This window comes from Leuciscus leuciscus (assembly GCF_965113295.1).
Source record: "Leuciscus leuciscus genome assembly, chromosome: 18".
NCBI lineage: Eukaryota > Metazoa > Chordata > Actinopteri > Cypriniformes > Leuciscidae > Leuciscus > Leuciscus leuciscus.
This window is the reverse complement of record NC_138742.1, coordinates 19,036,415-19,051,204: the sequence shown is the minus strand read 5'-3', so window position 1 is coordinate 19,051,204 and position 14,790 is coordinate 19,036,415. Positions and strand designations below refer to the sequence as shown.

The 14,790-nt window shown below is 40.0% G+C and overlaps 2 protein-coding genes across 4 annotated transcripts in view; both read right to left on the bottom strand.

The window, feature by feature from the left end:
- Positions 1 to 370: 370 nt before the first annotated feature.
- asb14b (ankyrin repeat and SOCS box containing 14b) lies at positions 371 to 6,889 on the bottom strand. Of its 3 annotated transcripts, none has more exons than XM_082146333.1 (10): positions 6,209 to 6,889; positions 5,563 to 5,748; positions 5,433 to 5,485; positions 5,212 to 5,343; positions 4,974 to 5,132; positions 3,827 to 4,072; positions 3,390 to 3,567; positions 2,764 to 3,307; positions 1,803 to 1,956; positions 371 to 1,440 (listed from the first exon to the last, which is right to left on the bottom strand). In XM_082146333.1, the coding sequence occupies exons 2-10, from the start codon at positions 5,679 to 5,681 to the stop codon at positions 1,268 to 1,270; spliced, it is 1,758 nt and encodes a 585-aa protein (XP_082002459.1). In that variant the 5' UTR covers positions 5,682 to 5,748; positions 6,209 to 6,889; the 3' UTR covers positions 371 to 1,267. The 3 variants fall into 3 exon arrangements, with proteins under 3 accessions (XP_082002459.1, XP_082002461.1, XP_082002460.1); XM_082146335.1 differs by having other exon boundaries at positions 5,569 to 5,748; XM_082146334.1 differs by having other exon boundaries at positions 5,563 to 5,681.
- Positions 6,890 to 10,428: 3,539 nt separating this feature from the next.
- The window catches only part of dnah12 (dynein, axonemal, heavy chain 12), a 32,138-nt gene continuing 27,776 nt past the window's right edge, over positions 10,429 to 14,790 (bottom strand). Inside the window, exons 68-73 of the mRNA XM_082146356.1 lie at positions 14,652 to 14,755; positions 14,345 to 14,549; positions 11,438 to 11,575; positions 11,256 to 11,347; positions 11,112 to 11,179; positions 10,429 to 11,011 (exon numbers count right to left, since the gene is read on the bottom strand). Of these exons, the coding sequence (XP_082002482.1) occupies positions 10,818 to 11,011; positions 11,112 to 11,179; positions 11,256 to 11,347; positions 11,438 to 11,575; positions 14,345 to 14,549; positions 14,652 to 14,755 (801 nt within the window). The 3' untranslated portion in view covers positions 10,429 to 10,817. The remainder of the gene's footprint in view (positions 11,012 to 11,111; positions 11,180 to 11,255; positions 11,348 to 11,437; positions 11,576 to 14,344; positions 14,550 to 14,651; positions 14,756 to 14,790) is intronic.

Below are 14,790 nucleotides of genomic sequence, written 5' to 3'. Positions count from 1 at the left end.
ACGAGCTAGTAACATAAGGCAAAGCTAAAAACAGGTTGCATTGATACACGTTTTCCCATTACCATCAGTTACACTGTGATGAAGATGAATTTCGTGTAAGATTCATAACATATACGGTGTTTTGCATGTAAGAGCTTCCACGATGAAAGCACTGTTGGCTCTGATGAGGACTAACGTTACACTCCGGAGACAAGTAGCCTACCTTTCTACCTTAGTAGTTCCTTTTTTTTTTTGCCTTGTTTGCCTTCGCTGACTGTATAATGCAGGTACTGCGAATTTTGACTGCTCTTTCTCTGCCATAATTGTGATTCTTCCTAGCTTCCGTGCCTCTTCACCCTCCTCGAGTCAAACGGGTACGCATGTGGGCAGCTCCTGTAGCAGCAGGGGTGGTAGCAAGGGAGAGTGACAGTCGCCCAGCCAATCATTTCATTCGTTCCGAATGGAAATAAGTAGCTGTGTTTACTGCAGCCCTGAGAGGACTACAGACACTCGATTTTTATACTCTCTTTTAGTATAAAGTTTATAAGAAAAATCCTGCCTACCCTGCCTTTAAAGGGATAGTTAACACAAAAATGTTGTCATCATTTACTCACCCTCATGTTGTTCCAAACCTATATGAGTTTCTTTCATCTGTTGAACACAAAATATGTTTTGAAGAATGTTGGTAACCAGACAGTTGACGGCACCCATTGACTTCCATATTTTTTTCCCTACTATGGAAGTCAGTGGGTGCCATCAACTATTTAGTCACCAACATTCTTTAAAATATCTTCTTTTGAAACTCATACAGGTTTGTAACAACTTGAGGGTGGGTAAATAATGACCTAATTTTCATTTTTGGGTGAACTATCCCTTTAATATCCGCTAACATTTTATTGTGATGCTCCCCCAACAGACATTCTACTGACTATAAGTAACTTTGCGACTACATGTCAACTTATTCTAACCCTACCAGTCTACTAATACTCTAATGAAAGTTAGTAGACATGTAGGTGCAACGTTACTTATAGTCAACAGACCGTTAAAGGGACCATCAAAATAAAGTGAAACCGTTTCAAGTTCTTGTTTCAAGCCAAAATCATAAACTTCTGTCTTTCCAAATTTAAATAAAATTTCAAATCACAGATTTTCAATGTGGCCCCACTGTATCTGGATTTGAAAACACAAATGAATATTTCACAACATTTTCTTTTTCCAATAAAAAGTGGAAAAAACGCATATCCATCAGCAGCTTCTCATGTACAGATTTATCCATCTAGTTTTACTCTTATTCTGTCATACTTCCTCTACTGTAAACATCATACTCTTTGAAGCGAATATAGTCTTTGAGACTGGCAGGCAGAGGCAGGAAACTGATAAAAACTGGAGCCCTCAGACGCAAGCGACCCAAAGAATCCCGAATTTTCAGTCTGCAGAGATGCTTCAGGCTTCGAGTGTTTTCTGATGAAAGCAGAAAACATACTTAAATATATTTTGGAATATGCTGCATTTCAATCTACGTAATCACTTACGACAAATATAACACAGCACATTTGAAATCTATAGCCTACATCAGGGTCCAGTTGCATAAACATGAGACACTGTCTTAATAACTGTTGCTTAGAGGTAATCGGTTTTACTTTTTGGTATCAAATTAGACCAATATGTAACTTTAAAAGTTATAAAGACTTAAACTTAAAAAAATAAAAATGATGATTAACTTGTAAGACTATAGTCATAGCAGTTTATGCAACCGGCCCTGCTGAGAATTCCATGTTAAAGGTTTTCAGGATCTCAATCTCAAGATGTGAAAGGAGACTCACCTTGAATCTTACATATTTCCGGCCACTGTTTTTGCTCAACCAGAACAGTCTTCAGTTTGGAGCAGAGAGTCACGTGATCAACATAATCCAACATGATTCTCACTACTTGAGCTGAGATGTGCTTGAGCCAGTACACTGTGATCACCTCACAGAACTGCACAAAAACAAGTTTAGACTTATTACCCAAAAATTAAACTTCTGTCATCATTTATTCACCCTCGTGTTTTTACAAATGTATGACTTTCTGTTTTGTTTGTTTGTTTTTGTTGACAGTCAGTGGGGTATAATTTTGTTTGGGCCCAAACATTCTTCATAATATATTCTTTTGTGTTTTGCAGAAAACTGAAAGTCATACTCTAAACATCTGAGGTTGGTAAGATTTTTTTATGTTTTTGAAAAAAGTCTCTTATGCTCACCAAGACTACGTTTATTTGATAAAAAAAATAATAATAACAGTAATATTGTGAAATACAGCATTAATTACAATTAAAATGTTTTACTGTAATATATTTAAATGTAATTTATTCCTATTATATGATGGTTCAGCTGAATTTTCGGCATCCAGTCTTCAGTGTCACATGATCCTTCAGAAATCATTCTAATATGCTGATTTGATGCTCAAGAAACATTTATTATTATTATCAATGTTGAAAACAGTTGAGCTGCTTAATATGTTTAATGGAAACTGTGATAATTTTTTTTGTCAGGATTCTTTGATGCAATAGATACAAATTATTAACGTCTTTTTACTGAAACTTTTATTAAATTTAATGCATCCTTGCCAAATAAAAGTATTACTTTCTTTAAAATAAAATAAAACGATTTACTGACCCCAAACTTTTGAACGGTAACAGTGCATGTTTAGAGTGACATGAAGGTGAGTAAATGATCATAGAATTATTCCTTCAACAACATCAGATCATTTTCCTTGATACAGACACAGCTTAAAAATGAGTCTTACCACCACGTCTTTGATGACAGAGGCGCTCCAGCCCTCATAATCCACGGGAACATGTGAGGCCTGTCCATACGGACAGTCAAAGCAGCGCTGCACGTCATAACCGTTATTGAGCAGCATGCGCAGCATCACCTCATCCTTTAGAGCGTACTGAAGGGCGGACGGGAAGTGGGTGGTGTTGACACGGGAGTAGTAGTTAACGTTGGCACCGTAGCGTAGCAGAGTGTTGATGAGCTCGTAGTTGCCCAGTCTCATGGCTACCTGCAGGCAGTTGACTGGGTCTTGATTGGGCATGGCTCCGGCCTCCAGAAGCAGCCTCGCTGACTGGACGTCACTATTCGTTACAGTGAAGAACAGCGCTGACCTGCGCTCGTCCTCGTAGTTTCTGCGCACTCTGGGGTGTAACATGAAGTTAGGGTCAAACCCGGAGCTCAGGAGTAGATCCAGGCACTGAAAGTGACCGCCCGCAGCGGCGGAGTGCAACGGGCTCATGCCGCTCTCTTTGATCAGCTCTTTCTTAGTCACAGGGATCAGCTGCTCCAGTGCTCTATGAAAGACACAAACAGATTTTTTCCATTGACTTCTGGTTGGATAAAGGGTAAGCACTACATCAGCAGTGAGTTACTCACAGTAGATGCCCACGGTAGGCTACACGGTGGATGGGGAGATGGCCTGTGTTGGACGGCACGTTGGGATCGGCTCCATACTCCAGCAGCAGTGAGATGATATCAGGGTTTCCTGAAGACGCAGCATCGAATAAAACTGAGGCTGAACCTGGAAGATGAGGCTTGGACCACACACTGGCCCCTGAACGTGAGTGGGTTATTAAATATGATTAAAAAGGTGATCAATGATAGACAGAAAGATAAATAGATAGACAGACGGATAGACAGACAGACATATAGATAGATAGATTTAATGCTTAACAGTCTATCTAAACTATTTGATATTATATTTTTCATAATTATTTATTTATCGGTTATGAGTAGCAGTAAAAAAAACAACAACACTGAATCAAGTCAGATAGGCTACTGAATTTCTAGTCACAGGCACGTTTCAAAATCACCTTTCTGAAGCAGAACCTCCACAACGTTAAAATGTCCAGCTTGAGCCGCAAGTCCTAAAGCAGTGTGTTCACAGACATCAATGGCATTTGGGTCAGCGCCAGACTGTAGGAGCAGGTTTACGAAGTTATCCAAGCCAAGCACAGATGCCTCATGCAGAGCGCTTCTTTGAAGTCTTCCTTTTTGGTCCACTGTGGCATTGTAGCGTAGCAGCAGCAGAGCCAGGTCATACTGGTCATTCTTTACAGCTGGACAGAAGTCAGTTCATGTATTTATTAGACTTGTGTCAAAGATAGTCTATCGTCTCTTATGCAATGATGTTAAAATTCAGGCTAATACAATACCGATAACTGTTTTTATTAACTACAGTCTTCACTCAGGCTTTCATAACAGTTATATTATAAACTATTTTGTCTAAATAAAAAAAATATATAACACTAAAAATTTAAATCAAAATCATCAGTTGTTATCAACCATTCCAAGGCCCCCAATTGTCCACAACAATATTCAACGGATCAATGATCAGGATTTAAAAAAAAATAATTTTACTCACAATTTTTACCCGATTAAATATTTTAGAGCGTGGCATAACTGTATATTCATTATAGAAATGCCTACCGTGTTTTAAAATTATATTAATGTACATGACTTTTTCAGGTCTATGGATCACACTTTAATTAAATATTAATTTGAATTTAAATAATTGCACTAATTTTGATTAAATTAAATTAATTTAGAGAGAGATAGAGAGAGAAAGACAGAGAGAGAGAGATATTTGATAAAGATTACATTTAACAGTGTTATTAGTGTTTTTTAAATATTCACTTTAAGTGAGTGTTAGATTACAGCAACGGTCATCTAAATGTAAAAATATAGGAAATGTGTATGCACAATTTAATTAATTCAAATGAATAATAATAATAAATAAAAAAATCTCTAATATCAACTGTTATCCGGTATGGAATGGTATGGTATGGTATGGCTTATATATTGTACATCTTGGCTGCTAAAGGAATACACTGAACTGCATGTCACACACTACTGTATATCATTTATCAGTATAACATGAATTAAACCAACATTGTGAAGAAAAAAAAAAGTGTGCTTACAAAGTAAACAGTATGCTAAAAATAGCACTGTGTTCCACACCTGCAACCAATGCAGAGTCATCATCCTCGTTTTTGCAGTCAGGGTCACAACCGTTCTGCAGCAGGAATGTGGCATTCTGTCGGAGACCGTGGACAACAGCGAGAAACAGCGGAGTCTCCCCTCTTAGAGTACGGCACTGCCCTGACCCCTGAGGAGATGCTGAATGAGGAATTCTCATTAAGAAATAATTGAACATGTTTTTTGGGGTGGTTTAGTGAGGTAGATATATCTCATGGACCTGCATATGTGATCTCCAGAATGCTCCTCTTGTGTTGCACCGCTGCCTCATGCAAAGGGATCCAGCCCCTGCTGTCTGCATTCGACAGAGCCTCCTTACGCTGCACCAGGACCTTCAAAGCATCCTCGTTACCTGACATCACACATGCACACACACTCCAGAACTTCTACAGAGGAACACTGACAATGCTCATCAACATTTGTGGAGGATTTAGCTCTTACCAGCTTGTATAGCAGTGAAAATTTCCTCATGGTCAATGAGGTCTAATGGATCACTGTTGTGGGACATCAAAACAAAATGTTTCTATCATTAGACACACACTATTAGTGCATTCAAAATGGTGGGATTTACCTGTACCTGGTAGCTGAATCAGTATGTTTGCTGGACTCCAATAGACTCTGTTCAATCATGTACTGAGTGGCCTCATCTTCATCCCAGTCATCCTCCGCAGCATCATACACCTCCTCCATCTTTCAGTAATAAACTCGACTTTGGCAACCAAAACCACAGGATTTAACAGCAAATGGCTTTTTCAGTCTTTACAATGTGAAAAAAATAGTTGATCAGTATCTTTTTCGCCATTTCAAATTTGGCACCACAATAAACGGACTGGTCTAATATAGAAAAACATTGTATATTATGTTTGTTTTTTTGCAAGAGACTGTGTTGAACATGCATGCGAGCATTGGTTTACAATAGCCAAAGCTGAAAATATCTGCTCTTGAGCTGGCTTTAATTACAAAAGGATGTAACCGGCACTCGAAACTCTGTGGTTGTTGCATTAAACTGTAAAATTCATATTTAGAATGAATATAAAAGGAATAACAAGAGCCTAACATCATAATTAGCTGCTTTGGTAACTTCATTCTTGAAATGACTGTCTAATTACTTTGAGAATGGTTTGTAAACATGCAACACATCCCATGCAATCTATTTCTATAGAGCTTTTCCAGGAGGAATAATCTGTTTACAATTCAAAGGCAAATGTTCATTCTACCTTGAGACAACGGGAAATGTTGAAAACAGTCGTGGCAGTTGTATCTGTACTGTGTTTTTGGTCGCTTTACACTATTTATATCCCTGCATGGTTAAAAATACTTGCTCATATGGGGCCTGGGCCAACCAACCAACCAACACCTGGCTTTTACCCACTACGTGACAGTCGGTCTTGCAATTCTACCCTACCAGACAGCTGATCTGAGAGTTCATGTTCTCAGGAACATATGCAATGGGCCACGCTTTCTCTTGTATTCAGCTGTCTATTTGAATTGAACCTTCACCACACGGCTTGAAATTCACACTGGACAGTACAAAACGCATACACTCAGAGTAACAGGAAGCTGTGAATTGATTAAATGAAGCAATCCCACCAGAGACGCACATTAACACTGATGTATGAATTATTAAATCACAACAGAAAAAAAAAATGGAAGAATATTCCTTTGTACTTAAAAGCAAGAATATATTCCCAATTTGATCCACCAATTTAATGTACAGTAATGTAGGCCAGTTGGTTGGCAAGCAAAAAATATGCCATTTTAAGCACTAAGCTACAATAATTGCTAAGAACTTCTAAAATAACACTGAAGTATATAAAAATCTCTCCCTGTGTTGATTTTTAAAAAAAATTATTAAAAATTATAATATAGACTGTATCATGAATAAATGTTTTGTTTAAAGCATATTTCCCTACTGAATTGTTTTCTACAAAATATAAGCATTTAATTTTATTTAAAAATAAAATAATAATAATTATGCATAATATAAGGAACAAGATGGCGCCGCGGATGGCTGCCTCGGTGTGGAGCTCTCCAGTTATTGTGTTGTTTTTGTTGGTTTGTTCTGCGTTTAGTCATTCTTTTCCTATCAGTTTCACCAAAGACGAACTACTGGACATTAGGAAACACACACCAGACAACTTTTCTACAGATTTTGATTACTCAGACGTTTTACTGGACATTCTCGTCGGAGGGGCAGCGGTGTTGTTCAAACGCGCGGTCAGACGCAAACGCGGGAAGCGCGCTGGCGCGCTGGTGAAACTCCGCGAGCGCGGCCTCCGCACTGCACTCCCTAGTATTCATCTTGCAAATCTCCGATCTCTTCCTAACAAAATGGACGAACTTCTTCTCCTCACCCGCACTAACAAGGATTTTTTAAACTCCGCTGCTCTGTGCTTCACTGAAACCTGGCTGAGTGAAGCCATACCGGACAACGCACTACATCTGCCGGGCTTTCAGCTGTTCCGAGCGGATCGCATCGCGGAACTAACGGGGAAAACGAGAGGTGGTGGATTGTGTTTCTACATTAACGAAAGTTGGTGTTCAGATGTAACAACACTGAAGAAGATGTGCTCTCCTAACTTAGAGGTGCATTTCATGAACTGTAAACCTTTCTACTCGCCACGGGAGTTTTCCTCATTCATTCTCGCGAATGTTTACATTCCTCCAGACGCGTGTGTGAGCGCGGCGATACAACAGCTGGCTGAACATATAGCTGAAATGGAACAAAGGTACCCAGACTCTCTTTTAATCATTCTTGGGGATTTTAACAAAGCAAATCTCTCCCGTGAACTGCCAAAATACAGACAGCATGTTACATGTCCTACCAGAGACAGTAATATATTGGACCACTGTTACACCACGATAAAGAATGCGTATCACTCCGTCCCACGGGCAGCTTTGGGGCTCTCTGATCACTGTTTGGTTCATCTTATACCGACCTACAGGCAGAAACTGAAATCAGCTAAACCTGTAATAAGGACTGTAAAAAGATGGACCAATGAAGCAGAGCAGGATCTACAGGCCTGCTTCGATTGCACTGATTGGACTGTTTTTGAAGCTGCAGCCACCGATCTGGATGAGCTCACAGATACTGTAACATCATATATCAGTTTCTGTGAGGATACATGCATTCCTACCAGGACATTCTTATCATTCACTAATGATAAACCATGGTTTACTGGGAAACTCAAACAGCTTCGTCATGCCAAAGAGGATGCTTACAGAAGTGGGGATAAAATCTTGTATAACCAGGCCAGAAACAGACTGACAAAGGAGATCAGAGTTGCTAAAAGAAGCTACTCTGAAAAGCTGAAAACCCAGTTTTCAGCCAACGACCCGGCATCAGTCTGGAGAGGCCTGAGGAACATCACCAACTACAAATCACCATCCCCCCGATCTGTGGAGAATCAACAACTGGCCGACACTCTCAATGCATTTTATTGCAGGTTTGAGAAGCCCAGACTCACACCTCACACCCGCTCTGATGTGCACTTCACACATCCACCATCACCTCCTGCAACCCCTCTCCTCCCCCCTTCTGCCATCCAACCTGAGCTTAAGGTCTGTGTGGAGGACGTGAGCCGAGTCTTCAAAAAACAGAAGACTAGGAAAGCTTCAGGCCCAGACGGCATCTCATCTGCTTGTCTAAAAGCCTGCGCTGACCAACTGGCCCCAGTCTTCACGCAGATCTTCAACAGATCATTGGAGCAGTGTGAAGTTCCCTGCTGCTTCAAACGCTCCACTATCATTCCGGTTCCCAAAAAAACTAAAATCACTGGACTTAATGACTACAGACCTGTCGCTCTCACGTCTGTGGTCATGAAGTCGTTTGAAAGACTGGTGCTGGCCTATCTGAAGGACATCACTGGACCCCTGCTGGATCCCTTTCAGTTTGCTTACAGAGCAAACAGGTCTGTGGATGATGCAGTCAACATGGGACTGCACTATATCCTGCAACATCTTGACAGACCTGGGACTTATGCACGGATCTTATTTGTGGACTTCAGTTCGGCCTTCAATACCATCATCCCTGATCTTCTCACAGCCAAACTGACTCAGCTCTCCATGCCATCCTCAATCTGTCAGTGGATCTCCAGCTTCCTGACGGACCGGCAGCAGCGAGTGAGACTGGGGAAGCTCACATCCAGGACCCTCACCATCAGCACTGGCGCCCCCCAAGGGTGCGTTCTCTCCCCACTGCTCTTCTCCCTGTACACTAATGACTGCACTTCTAAAGACCCCTCTGTCAAGCTCCTGAAATTTGCAGACGACACCACCGTCATCGGTCTCATCCAAAATGGTGACGAGTCTGCTTACAGACTGGGGGTTGAACAGCTGGCTGTCTGGTGCAGCTATAACAACCTTGAGCTGAACACGCTCAAAACAGTGGAGATGATTGTGGACTTCAGGAGAAAATCCCCAGCACTCCCCCCTCTTACCATCATGAACAGCACTGTGGAAGCAGTGGAGTCATTCAGGTTCCTGGGCTCTACCATCTCTCAGGACCTGAAGTGGGCAAATCACATTGACTCCATTGTGAAAAAGGCCCAGCAGAGACTGTACTTCCTTCGCCAGCTGAAGAAGTTCAATCTGCCACAGGAGCTGCTGATCCAGTTCTACTCAGCTGTCATTGAGTCTGTTTTAAGCACTTCCATCACTGTCTGGTTTGGTTCAGCTACCAAATCGGACATCAGGAGACTACAACGGACAGTCCGGACTGCAGAGAGGATTATTGGTGCCACCTTGCCAACCCTCCAGGACCTGTACTCTTCCAGAGTGAGGAAGAGAGCAGGTAAAATCATCACAGACTCCACTCACCCTGGACACCCCCTGTTTGAACTGTTACCGTCAGGACGGCGACACAGATCACTGGCCACAAGAACATCCAGGCACAGGAACAGTTTCTTTCCACAGGCCATTTCCCTTCTGAACACTTAACATGCCCCCCAATGCATATGCCTGTAAGTGCAATACTCCCACTGTCTAGTGCAATATTCTATTCTCTAAGTCAGGTGATATTTATATTTATATTATTCATACTACTCAAAATACTGTAAATATGTTCATAATCTGTAACATGCACTAGACTCCCACTGTCTAGTGTAATATTCTCTAACTCAGGTGATATTTATATTTATATTATAATTCATATTACTCAACATACTGTAAATATGTTCATAATCTGTAAATGTTTATTCAGACTAAACCCAACTGTGACCCCTTTTTTGACTTTTTATACTATTTTTATTTTTTTTATATATTTTATTCTTAGAATTTGTATTACTATGTTTCTTGTTGTATTTGTATTTGTATATGTGCACTGGAAGCTTCAGTACCAAGAAAAATTCCTTGTGGGTGCAAGCACACTTGGCAATAAAGCTCTTTCTGATTCTGATTCTGATTCTGATAATATATCCTAATAAACAATATTAAAATGTCCTTGCGAAAGTTGCATTTATTTGAAATAGTCAGAGTACATTTGAGCAGCAGAACAAGTTTCTCTTTTAATGCAAGGTGTCCATAATGTTTTTAGTTATGGAAAATACAGAAGACTACAACAAATATATTAACATTAGCGGACTGAAAGTGTGTTTTAGAATTATGATTTTTTTACCAGTCTGAATCTCCCGAAATAAAAGTATCAATGTAGATATTCTAGATGTACTTGAAAAACACAATGACATGCAAAGAGGACAATCGTATCAAATTATGATGGTGTTTGTTAAAAATATTTAAAATCAATTGCTGAGATAATATTTTTAATGGACACAGTGGAAAATCATAAAAGCTGTGTGTGGGAACAGTAAATAAAGTGCTGGTTGGGTGTCAATCGTCTAGTTGACATAGCAAAGCTACTCCTCTCTTGATCCAGTGCTGAGGACGCTTGCTGGTTGCGAGTATCATGCTGATGACGAAGTTGGTTGAATGGCCAGTGGTGGACAGAGTACCTTTACGCTCACTGGTCTTGTAGAGGGGACACACATAGATGCTGTGGGGGTGTTCCATGCCCTTCTTGTCCGCTAAAGACAGGTTTAGAGAGGTTGCTGAGAAAAGTAACTAGAAAAGCATGAAATGATATAGATTTATTAAATAATCATCACATAGCATTTATTATCTTACTTGGTTTGATCCAGATGATGGGGACTGCATCAAATAAAACTTTTGGATGCTGTTCGGCCAACACTCCACTGCAAGGAAGAACACATTTCATGAAAATATAGCTAAACATTTCCAGCATCTTCCTGCCATGTAAGCTTCTCTTGCCTTTTTGTATCCCACCGAGCTCCATCCAGGAAAAGGCCATGAATGTAGACTCCATCTTCAGGAGATGAGTCTGAGGTGTCGAATGGCAGAACCTGAAGCAATAAAGAACAAAATGTAGCTCTCAAATATTCTCTTTCTGATGAAAGTACTCTCAGCCTCAAGACAGTTGCAGTAGAGGATACCTCATAATTAAAGCCAAGCAGGTCAATGGGGATGGAGTACTTCCTGGCGTAGTTCTGCAAGGCTCCTGTTAGGAAAGCCTGAGTGAAGAAAAACCCAGACAACCAGAATACATGGGGTTTCTGGGTGTCATACCAGTCCTGGAAAACAATATGCCAAAGAAATATTAACAAAGGCAAATTCAATTTACTTGATTTGATCAAAAATACAATCAATACTGTAATATTGTGTAATATTATTACGATTTAAAAACTATTTTCTATTTAAATATATTTTTAAATGTAATTTATTCCTGTGAGCACAAAGCTGAATTTTCAGCATCATTACTCCAGTCCTTCAGAAATCATTCTAAAATGCTGATTTACTGCTTAAGAAACATTTATCATCATATTATTATCCATGTTGAAAACCCTTTAGTTTAAGGGTTTTGTATATTGAAAGAAAAATTCTGCTCTATTTCTGTTACAAATCAAATGCTAGCAAATTTGCAACACTGATTGCTGCTGTTATCAAATAAAAATTTTCACTCAAATTGTTAATTATAACATGCACTGAAATTTTTTTTTTATTACTGTACATTTAAAAAATTTGAAATATTTACAGCAGCTGTAAATTTTACAACTTAAAACCGTATATTTCATTATGTAATTTAATGTTAATTTACCTACTTTAACTCCCAAAAATCTATCTAGCCTTATAATCCTAAAATGTATCGTTAAAGGTACAATATGCAACATTTTCTGCCGCTAGAGGGCGCTACATTCCAAACAACAACAACGGCGTAGCTTGATGACGATGTAAAGGAGCATAGAATGATGGGAACTGTTGTTTTCAACTCCACCGTGGATGTAAATCAGTCAGACGGGAATCGAAAAATCATGTTCATGGATGTTCTATTTTTATAAATGTTGCGTTTAATGACATGCTTTTTGTGGCGAGGGGGGCGTGGTTCAGCGCGGTCTGTAACGGGAGAGATAGAAACAAGACGAGCGGGACGTAAGTAGGTCAAGTGCAAATGACGAACACCTGTGTCTTTTTGCGGTATTATTGGCGTGGAGAGACCGTGCTGGAATCAGAGACTGGAGAGAAAATTGGACGCAGAGAAAGAAAACCGGTGGATCCGAGCTCTCATTTTTGAACTGTTTTGTGCCGTCGCCACGGTGAATGCGCGTTGTGCGCGACTTTTGTTTGTTTTGTTTTATTTTAATAAAGTACGAGTCCCAGTCACGCCGACCCGTCTTCTTCCTGACTCTTGAACCTCATCACACTTTTATTTCATTAAAATGAATTAACAGCAAGAAAAGTAAGGTTTAATACTAAATTGGTTATCATAGATGTTACTGTATTTGTTGAATTCATTGTTGTGATAACGCTGCGCAGTTTTACGTGTTCTAAACAATTGTTGTAAAAGTACATTCGAACATGCCCCCATCATTTGCCAAAATACTGATTAAAGCTGCCGTCGGCAACATTTTTTTGATCACATTCAGTGTAATCGACACTATAATCCGACAGAACAACATAAATAAGGTGGTTTTAGAAAAAAACCCGAGCTTCTAACTCCACCTGGAGCGTGTTATTTGTTTTGCAAAAATCCAGCGCTCCCGCTTCATCAGGTCCAATCAGCGCAGGGGGGTGTGAAATCTGACTTTCAATCACAGGTCGTGCACACGCCACAGATCCCCCCTCACTCGCGCACGTTAATATCACATGCACACGCCACGCCTGAAGTTCGCCTGGAGATTGCATGAAGCGTGATGGCGGAGAGAAAATCTACTAACAAGCTTCCAATTCCTCGGTTATCTATGGATAGATTAGCCAGGGCAGCCTACCTCCGAGTCCATGGTGTTGATAGATGCTGAAGAGACGGACGCGTTCACAGAAAATCAGGTACACACGCACAGTGACGCACTGACGAGCACGACCTCGATGGGAGGGTGCTCGCTGGTAGTGGGGAGGGGCATGAGAGTTGTAAACATTCAAAATTTTGGCTAATCGACCCAATCTGCCAGACTTGCCGACGGCAGCTTTAATCTTTATGTATAACACATGCTATATTTATTTACATGGCCATAAACACCAGACGTGATAAACAATGTCAATAAACTAAACACAAACCTAAAGCAATAATACTTTCCTTGCATAAACATAACTATTACCGAATGCTACATTTGGAAAATATAAAATTAAGCATGCTTTGTCGACAGACCCAGCTGCAATCGGTAAATAATAATTGTGTTCCATAACGACAGCACGAAACAAGCTAACGTTTGTTGCTTGATAGACGCTACAACTTCCGCATTTGTCCAGGACTCCACGCAGTACGAGCAGAAACCGAGGGTAACGCGGATATGACGCAATTGACTGGCGACTCCCAGCTCCCCCCTGCTCTAACGCCCCGTTTCCTTGGTTAAAATCGCAATTTTCTCATTATTTAAAAATAGTTGGAAACATTTGGGATATTGTAAGTAATCAACTTAACAAAATATATAACACTGGCCTTGAGATTTTGGGATATTTTAATGCAAAATTCTTACATATTGTACCTTTAACCACCACAATAATACAATACTAATACAATAGCACAATAGAAAGCCACGTGATGCATTTTTTTATTAAATCATGCGATGTGTAATGCAAGGACTTCTGGGAAAGTCGTTTTACTGATTTATTTTACCGTAAATTATATTGCAATTAATCGTTTTTATTAACAAAAAAAACGAATTTTACATAATTTTACTGTAAAATTACAAAGAATGTGACGTTAAACCATTTACAGGTAACTTATACTTAAAACCAATTAACCAATCGAACTTTTTACAGTATCTTTCTAATTTTACAGTGTCATTTTCACTAGTTGTCTGATACCTTTGGCCTCTGTGAGGAGTTGTCTGTTTGTGATCACTGACCTGCAGAAATTTGAGTCTGGCTAGGAAGTCGTTGACATAGCTGCCTAATGGCTTGAGACTGGGATAGGAGCATTTGGCCCACTTTTCTGGCACTTTCCCCACCAGCAGACCACCAGCTATAGCCTCTAGCTCTGCATCCATCACCACCAGCCCCTTAATGGCCTTTATCAGGTTCTGCAGACTTACACGTATAGTACTGCTCAAACTGAGAGAAGAAAGTACACAGAAATTATAGAATAAAAGTCTTCACATATGTAGAATTGTTTCTATAGATGTTTTTGATCTAAAATGAGCTCTGAGGACTCACTTGTTATACCGCTGCATCTCCTGCACAAGCACCGTATTCATGCTCTCTTCATAACACACAGGGAATTTAGCAAGGGCAGACTCAATGTCAAAATTACCCGGAAGCTGCACGACCGAAATCAGAACGTCAATAAGTCACC